Genomic DNA, 8,465 nt, shown 5'->3' with positions numbered 1-8,465 from the left:
GGGTTAGATTGGGTTACCCATATAACCAACCCGAGCTTTTGGGTTGGTCGAGAAAATTGTCTAAACCCAACCCGACCTGATCCGACCCAACCCGACCCATGTACACCTCTGGCTCGTATAAAATATAAATTTGAAGACAATGGTCAAAATTTTTTGTAGAGAGTTGATGTAGGTATGATGAACGGTGATGAGAGGGCATGTTGTATTGTGTGTGGTACATGTGAAGGGTACTATAAAATAACTTCGTATGTGCCATTCATGTCCTCTCTCTCGCTTCCACTCTCTTCCTCTCCGGACCATACGCTTCTCTCTGGTTTTTCTATCTCTCTCTCTCAAATTTGTTTTTCTTTCTCCTCCTTCTCATTTTTTCTCAATTCTTTCCAGAATTTTCATACCGATTGCCCTTTTATTTCTCTCTGTTCATTCCATTTGAACAGCAGTAGATTTTGGGCCACAATTTCCACTCATATCTTGGTTTTTTCCTTCTTTTTTTTTTTTTTTTTTTTCCCTTTTTCGTTTCGAATTCGTTGATTTTGAAGCTCTCGGGCTCTTGATTCTCTTCGAGACGTTTTGTCTTGATTGAATACAGGGGCTGGAAGCTTTCTGATTGCTCCGGATTCCAACTCGGAATTGGCTTTGTCATGTTTTGAATTCCCTCGCTGATTTGACTTCGCGCTCCGTTGAATCGACGAGGATCGGGAGCTTTGCTAGAATGCTGCGTTCGTCCATGTCGATTTGAAGTGCGTAGGTGAGTATTTGATTACGTTTTTCTCTCTTTCATTCGTTTTCTCGCTGCTGTGAGAACAGAGCAGAGAGGGAAAAGGAGGAATGATGAAGGAATTTTGGCTTGAATCGTTGAATTTATGTTTTGTTTTCAAGATTTATTGGCTTAGTATTCAATTTATGCTGAATTAGGATTAAATTTTGTTTTGATCCAGGGACTTCGTTGTTACTGAGAATGAATTGCTGTTGAGATGGGCAGTTCGAAGACCTAGATTCTCGATATTCTGCGCTGTTAAGGAAGTGGGAATCATTTGGTTTTGGAACCCTTTCTCTTTGGGCAAAACGATTATTTCATTGAAGAGGTTGATAAAATGACACCCATTTTGAACTATGTTGTGTCCAAATGGCAAGCGTTGTCCACTTCTGATCATGCCTCTGTGGTTTCCATCAACTTATTTGTGGCACTTCTCTGTGCTTGTATTGTGATTGGTCATCTTCTTGAGGAGACCCGATGGATGAATGAGTCGATCACTGCACTCCTGATTGTGAGTTTGTTCTTTTGATCACAAAAAATAGAAGATTAAGTGATATCATAGATCTTGATGGTGTTAGTAAATTACTGTTTTTCTCTTTTGTTTCAGGGTATGTTTGCTGGAATAGTCATTTTACTGGTCAGTCGTGGGAAAAGTTCGCATTTGTTGCTTTTCAGCGAAGATACATTCTTTATTTATCTTCTGCCACCGATTATATTCAATGCGGGGTAAGTTTCTGCACCATAGGATTCACAATTTTTGTTAGTGGTCCTTTCATGATCGTTAGAAAGGATTTAGATTGTTGATGAACTTGTTATTTGTATTCGATATATTTCTAGACGTCTAGGCTAACATATTCCCTTGATGTTGATTTAGATTTTAGCCAACTTTTTGTTGTTCAGAATGTGTTTGGCCTAATAAAGTTGTAGTTGAATGTATTGCAACAACACTAATGATTTGAACCACCTTAGGCTTTTGTTCTTCAAACTTCAAACAACATATGAGCCCTCACGAACCGTTTATGGGTTTTGATCTTTGTTGAAATTCAAATTCTGCAGTTTATTTTAAATAATTCCTTCTGAATTCCTTTGTATTCTAACTGATCGTGATTGTGTGAGATCCCACATCGGTCTGGGAGGAGAATGAAACATTCTTTATAAGGGCGTGGAAACCTCCCCCAAGCAAACGCGTTTTAAAAACCTTGAGGGGAAGCCCGAAAGGGAAAGTCCCCAAAGGAGAATATCTGCTAGCGGTGACTTTAAATCAATCAGAGAAAATTGAGTGTTCTTTACAAGCTTTAATCTATCTGTGTGTTATTTATCCACAAGGAAAATTTTGAAGTTTCTTCGTTTTCATCTTCGAAGATGTTGATTTCCCCCGTAAACATTTTACGTGCTTTGGCTTTGTGGTAAATTACAAATTACTTTTATTTAACAAAATGATGACCGACATCCTTTCCATTTTTGTATTCTCTTGCTTGTCGTTATTTTAACAGAAGTCTTCTACTATTCTTGATCGGGGACGAGGAACTAAATAAATAGTAAACGAAAATTAGATGTATCGAGGTCAAAAATTCCAAGTCTTTCTCGTTATCTTAATGGTTTTTTTTTTTTTTTTTTTTTTTTTTTTTTTTTTTTTTTTTTTTTTTCTAATAGTCCTGTATTGTAAAACTTCTCATTTGGCTGTGATGTTCTAAATAAAGGCAACTTTTTCTGTATTATTTCGTGCTACCCTGTCCTCGTGCTTTGTCTTGGCTGATCTCCTTCTTCTGCATCAGGTTTCAGGTGAAAAAGAAGCAGTTCTTTGTCAACTTTATGACAATTATGCTGTTTGGCGCAATTGGTACATTAGTCTCGTGTTTCATCATCTCGTTAGGTATATCGTCAAACTATATTTCTTCTATTATTTTTCTCTTGAGGCTTTTCTGCAAAATCTTTATGGGCTAAAATATCCTCTTAAATATTTTCTTTTCTTTTGTTAATCATTTATTATAGTTATGTTGTAGTTTTTGTGTTATCATTCTTTGATCTTTCATTGTCGTATGTCAATTGTGGTGCCTGATTCAGGAGCTTTTCAGTTCTTTAAGAAAATGGATGTTGGATCACTGGATATTGCTGATATTTTAGGTACATCCTTATTTTTTTATCCATCTCCTTTTCTATCACCTTTGTGATTGATCTTTTCTGTTCTAAGACTAACGTCTTAATATCCGATTACAGCGATTGGAGCTATATTTGCCGCAACGGATTCTGTATGCACACTTCAGGTGCAGGATATAGCAATGTTATACTTTTATTCATTTTTATTGTAGTTAGTCTGCCTGGGCGCCCAAAGAAACCGTAATACATTTGATGCTGCAGATATTAAGCCAGGACGAAACCCCTCTACTCTACAGTCTCGTATTTGGGGAGGGCGTGGTCAATGACGCTACGTCTGTGGTGCTCTTCAATGCTATTCAAAGCATAGATCTCAGCAACATTGATGCAAGAGTTGCTATACATTTTCTTGGGAGCTTCTTTTATCTGTTTTCGACGAGCACTCTACTTGGAGTATTTGTGAGTTCGCTCGCTATTCATCAGTCTCTCTTTACTGTCCTGTATGGTAACTGTTTATTGAATCACACACATGGTTTCCTTGCAGGTTGGGCTGCTGAGTGCTTATATAATCAGAAAGTTATATTTTGGCAGGTATATATCTCTGGAATTGTTCTTCATTTAGACCCTTCTCTTGGTGTATTCTTAATGCATTAGTAGGTGACCAACAAGTAGCTTGTGGCAGTGCAATCATTTTTTCATCATGCTTTCATAATTCCAAGTAAAGTTCCATTTTCAATAGTTACAAGAATATTGACGATTATTATTGTAACAACCCAAGCCCACCGCTAGCAGATATTGTTCTCTTTAGGCTTTCCCTTTCAGGCTTTCCTTCAAAGTTTATAAAGCGTGTCCGCTAGTGAGAGGTTTCCACACCCTTATAAAGAATGTTTCGTTCTCCTTCCCAACCGATGTGGGATTTCACAATTATGTTCATATTTGTTGAAATGATTATATATGATAACTCTCATTTTAAGCTTCGAAAAGATACACACCGGGGGTGGAGATGGGATGGGAACTCTAATAGCAGAAAATCTTAGTTAGCAGATATTATAAGTGTGTCTTATGTGTAGATGACCTTTCTTTTCAGATATATTGTTGTGAATGTAATCTGTGAACGGTTTGGTGGTCGTCTGTCGTTAGGAGACATTTAGTTAGTACAAGATGTTGCACGGTTAGGTGATCATCTATCGGAATTAGTCGAGTTGCTCATAAACATAGTCTAAATATCCAAGGTTATGAAAAGAAAAAATAACTTCATATGGTGTTTAGCTCGTATTCACGTTAGTTTAAAAATAAAAATGGAGAACACTCAGATCGAGTTCAGGATCCATACTTTTCGTTTCTTTTTGGCACGCACGTGTTTGGGAAGTATAATTGCATATCTATTCACAAGGAATTTGATGGAGTAACTTTTGATAAAATTCAGGCACTCGACAGATCGTGAGGTCGCTCTTATGATACTCATGGCGTATCTTTCGTATATGCTGGCTGAAGTAAGTATTTTGTATTACTAGATCAAACACTAGTTGCTTAAGAGACATTGGCAATTACCATCTTTACTTTTCCTTGGTGGATATTCTGTGCAGTTACTAGATTTGAGTGGCATTCTCACAGTGTTCTTTTGTGGAATTGTAATGTCACATTATACCTGGCATAATGTGACTGAGAGCTCAAGAGTTACCACCAAGTACGTAGTTCTTCAACCTTTTGTAATGATCTCAAACTGATACTTATTTTCTAACACATCTTTTTATCTGCTATAACAGACACGCCTTTGCTACCTTATCCTTCATTTCCGAGTCATTTATCTTCGTTTATGTCGGCATGGATGCATTAGACATCGAGAAGTGGAGCTTTGTTAGTGATAGGTACGACAAGTTTTCTTTTATTCATCGTCAATCACATGTAGCGTAGTGTTTGAACTTAACCTCTTGGTCGAGGGCATATGCCTTGGCCATTTGAGCTATAATCAAGTTGACCTATAACAAGTTAGTTTATTGAATACAAAGTGCATTATGTGAGATCCTACATCGGTTGGAGAGGGGAACGAAGCATTGCTTATAAGGTTGTGGAAACCTCTCCCTAACTGACGCGTTTTAAAACCATGAGGTTGACGGTGATACGTAACGGGCCAAGCAAACAATATCTACTAGCAGTGGGCTTGAACTGTTACAAATGGTATCAGAGCCAGGCATCGGGTGATGTGCCAGCAAGGACACTGGCCCCCAAGGGGTTGGATTGTGAGATCTCACATCAGTTAGAGAGGGGAACAAAGCATTCTTTATAAGAGTGTGGAAACCTCTCCCTAGCAGATGCGTTTTAAAACCGTGAAGCTGACAATGATACGTAACGGGATAAAGCGGACAATATTTGCTAGCGTGTTCTTGTTTTTTTAATAACCATTTCTTAATGTGCTGTCTTTTACGTCTTCTTATTGGATAATGCAGTCCGGGGACATCGGTTGCTGTGAGCGCAATGTTACTCGGCCTGGTTATGGTTGGAAGAGCTGCTTTTGTTTTTCCATTATCGTTTCTATCCAACTTAGCTAAAAAATCAGCAGACGAGAAAATTACGTTCAGGGAACAAGTATGCATTCTTTCGAACTCGGGTTTTACTCGCGCTTTAATTGTCCTACTTTTAAACCATCAAGATTTTTGGTTTTGTAGGTTATCATTTGGTGGGCTGGTCTCATGAGAGGGGCTGTCTCCATTGCTCTAGCTTATCACCAGGTACTTTGAAGTACTTTTATGAGCTGCCATCCCGAACGAACGATTACTAATCCGTTATTGATAACCAATTTAACGACTTGAATGTAGTTCACCAGAGCAGGGCACACTCAACTACGAGGGAATGCGATGATGATCACTAGTACCGTAACCGTTGTCCTCTTCAGCACGATGGTATAGCGCGACGGATTAACTCCTTTTGATTTAATCTAGTGATTAATTTGTTTTGCAAGGCTATTTTCTTAATCTGTGGCGTTTGAAATGTTGCTGTCAACAGGTGTTTGGATTATTGACCAAACCTCTTATTAAGTGTTTGATACCCCACCCGAAACTCACGACCAGCATGCTATCGGACCCTGCGACTCCAAAATCATTCTCGGTTCCGCTACTTGGAAGCGCACAAGATTCAGAGCTGGATCTTGACAGCCTCCATGTTCCTCGTCCAACGAGTATACGCGCATTCCTTGCAACTCCTACGCACACTGTGCATCGGTACTGGCGAAAGTTCGACGACGCCTTCATGCGTCCAATGTTTGGGGGTCGGGGTTTTGTTCCTTTTGTCCCAGGATCGCCAACCGAAAGGGGAGGGCATTGAGAACCCACCCTCTCTCAGGACGCTCCATACAATGTAAGATATGTAAATCCAGATGGATAAATTACTTCACCGTGTCAAGTTTTCGAGCAGCAGACAAGGGCGGGTGACGTGCGCAGTGCATGTTTGCCGAGAATGTCATGGAGAATGGAGCATGGAGCGGAGCAGTTGGAACGTGTTGATTATTCTCTCTTGCCTGCCTTCTGTGTTTGCTGCTCCCCTTATTTTTGGTACAAATCATTATGGTTTGGTTTTGTGTTATTGGTTGCAAGTTCTTTTGTTTTTGATTTTTGTAATGACAATTATAGTGTGAAGGACAATATGGAAGTGGGTTAAATTTTTGTATTCTCATTCTTTTTGGGAAGAGAAAAATGTAATGTGTGTAAGTTGGTTTATAGAATTGGCTTTGTAGCCTTCTTATGACCTCTTACTCATTTTCTTTTTAGTGTGTATACGTTTGTGTATGCAATGTATAGGATTTGAATCTCCACTATCTCTTTACTTTTCCTTTCTCTCACTATAATTTTACTCCTTAGTAATCAAATTTCTTTTATATTACAAAAAAAATTTAGGATGATAGGGAAAGAAATGAGATAATTAATGGACTAAAATGGTCGGTTTGTACAAATATAGGGATGAAAAGAGATATTTGATTGGAGTGGGAAACGATAAGGGTGTAGAAACCTTCTACTTGTGTTTGTGAGACTGATAATGACTTTTTACTTGTGTTTTAAAATAGCTGACTTAATGGGCCAAAGCAGACATATTTGCTAGCGGTGGATTGGGCTTGAGCTGTTACAAATGGTATTAGGGCTGCTACGATGCTGCTAGCGGTGTTGAGCTTGAGCTGTTACAAATGGTATTAGGGTTATGAACCAAAGCAGACAATATTTACTAGTGGTGGGTTGGGCTTGAGTTGTTACAAATGGTATTTGGGCTTGGGCTATTACAAATTGTATTAGGGTTGCTACGGTGCTACTAGCGGTGTTGAGCTTGAGCTGTTACAAATGGTATTAGGGCTATGAACCAAAGCAGACAATATTTGCTAGTGGTGGGTTGGGCTTGAGTTGTTACAAATGGTATTTGGGCTTGGGCTATTACAAATTGTATTAGGGTTGAGGCTGACAGCGATACGTAATGAGCCAAAACAGACATATTTGCTAGCGGTGGGTTGGGCTTGAGCTGTTAGAAATGGTATTAGGGTTATGAGCCAAAGCAGACAATATTTGCTAGCGGTGGGTTGGGCTTGAGTTGTTACAAATGGTATATGGGCTTGGGCTATTACAAATTGTATTAGGGCCAGACAACGCGAACATTTTTACAAGGGTGTAGGAATCTTTCTTTTTACAAGGGTGTAGGAATCTTTCCTAGGACTGTTACAAATTGTATTAGGGCCAGACAACGCGAACATTGTTTATAAGGGTGTAGAAACCTTTTCCTAGGATTGTTACAAATTGTATTAGGGCCAGACAACGCGAATATTGTTTATAAGGGTATAGAAACCTTTTCATAGGACTGTTACAAATTATATTAGGGCTAGACAATGTGAACATTGTTTATAAGGGTGTGGAAACCAATGGGCTCGGCTAGACTATTACAAATGGTATCAAGGCCAACTAGACTTGGGCTATTACAAATGGTATTAGGGCCAGACAACACGAACATTGTTTATAAGGGTATAAAAACCTTTTCCTAGGACTCTTACAAATTGTATTAGGGCCAGACAACACGAACATGGTTTATAAGGATGTAGAAACCTTTTTCTAGGACTGTTACAAATTGTATTAGGGCCAGACAACGCGAACATTGTTTATAAGGGTGTAAAAACCTTTTCCTAAGATCTTTACAAATTGTATTAGGGCTAGACAATACAAACATTGTTTATAAGGGTGTAGAAACCTTTTCCTAGTGTTTTAAAATAGTGAGGCTGACAACGATACGTAATGGGCTAAAGCAGACAATATCTGCTAGTAATGGGCTGGGCTAGACTATTACAAATGGTATCAGGGCCAACTGAACTTGGACTGTTACAAATGGTATTAGGGTCAGACAACTAGCGTTGTACCATTATCTAAGGGTGTGAAAATCACTTGAGCTATTACAAATGGTACAAGGGCCAGTTGGATTTGAGCGGTTACAAATGGTATTAGGGTCATACACCAAGTGTTGTCCCATTATTTAAGAGTATGAAAACCACTTGGACTCTTACAAATGATATGAGGGCTAGTTGGGTTTGATATTAGAGCCACAACAAGCTTTGTCCCTTTATTTAAGGGTGTGAAAATTTCCACTTGGA

The 8,465-nt window shown here is 38.8% G+C and overlaps 1 protein-coding gene across 1 annotated transcript; it reads left to right on the top strand.

The window, feature by feature from the left end:
* Positions 1-270: 270 nt before the first annotated feature.
* Positions 271-6,662, top strand: NHX2 (sodium hydrogen exchanger 2). Its single transcript, XM_023689500.2, has 15 exons — positions 271-748; positions 939-1,268; positions 1,365-1,483; positions 2,533-2,630; positions 2,822-2,881; positions 2,975-3,021; positions 3,116-3,310; positions 3,396-3,442; positions 4,278-4,344; positions 4,438-4,538; positions 4,618-4,719; positions 5,299-5,437; positions 5,518-5,580; positions 5,668-5,751; positions 5,855-6,662. The coding sequence occupies exons 2-15, from the start codon at positions 1,095-1,097 to the stop codon at positions 6,170-6,172; spliced, it is 1,614 nt and encodes a 537-aa protein (XP_023545268.1). The 5' UTR covers positions 271-748; positions 939-1,094; the 3' UTR covers positions 6,173-6,662.
* Positions 6,663-8,465: the final 1,803 nt, after the last annotated feature.

This window comes from Cucurbita pepo, chromosome 18, assembly GCF_057944985.1.
Source record: "Cucurbita pepo subsp. pepo isolate OVF chromosome 18, ASM5794498v1, whole genome shotgun sequence".
In the NCBI taxonomy this organism is placed as follows: Eukaryota; Viridiplantae; Streptophyta; class Magnoliopsida; order Cucurbitales; family Cucurbitaceae; genus Cucurbita; species Cucurbita pepo.
Note: the sequence above shows the minus strand (reverse complement) of the source record. Positions and strands in the feature narration are given on the sequence as shown.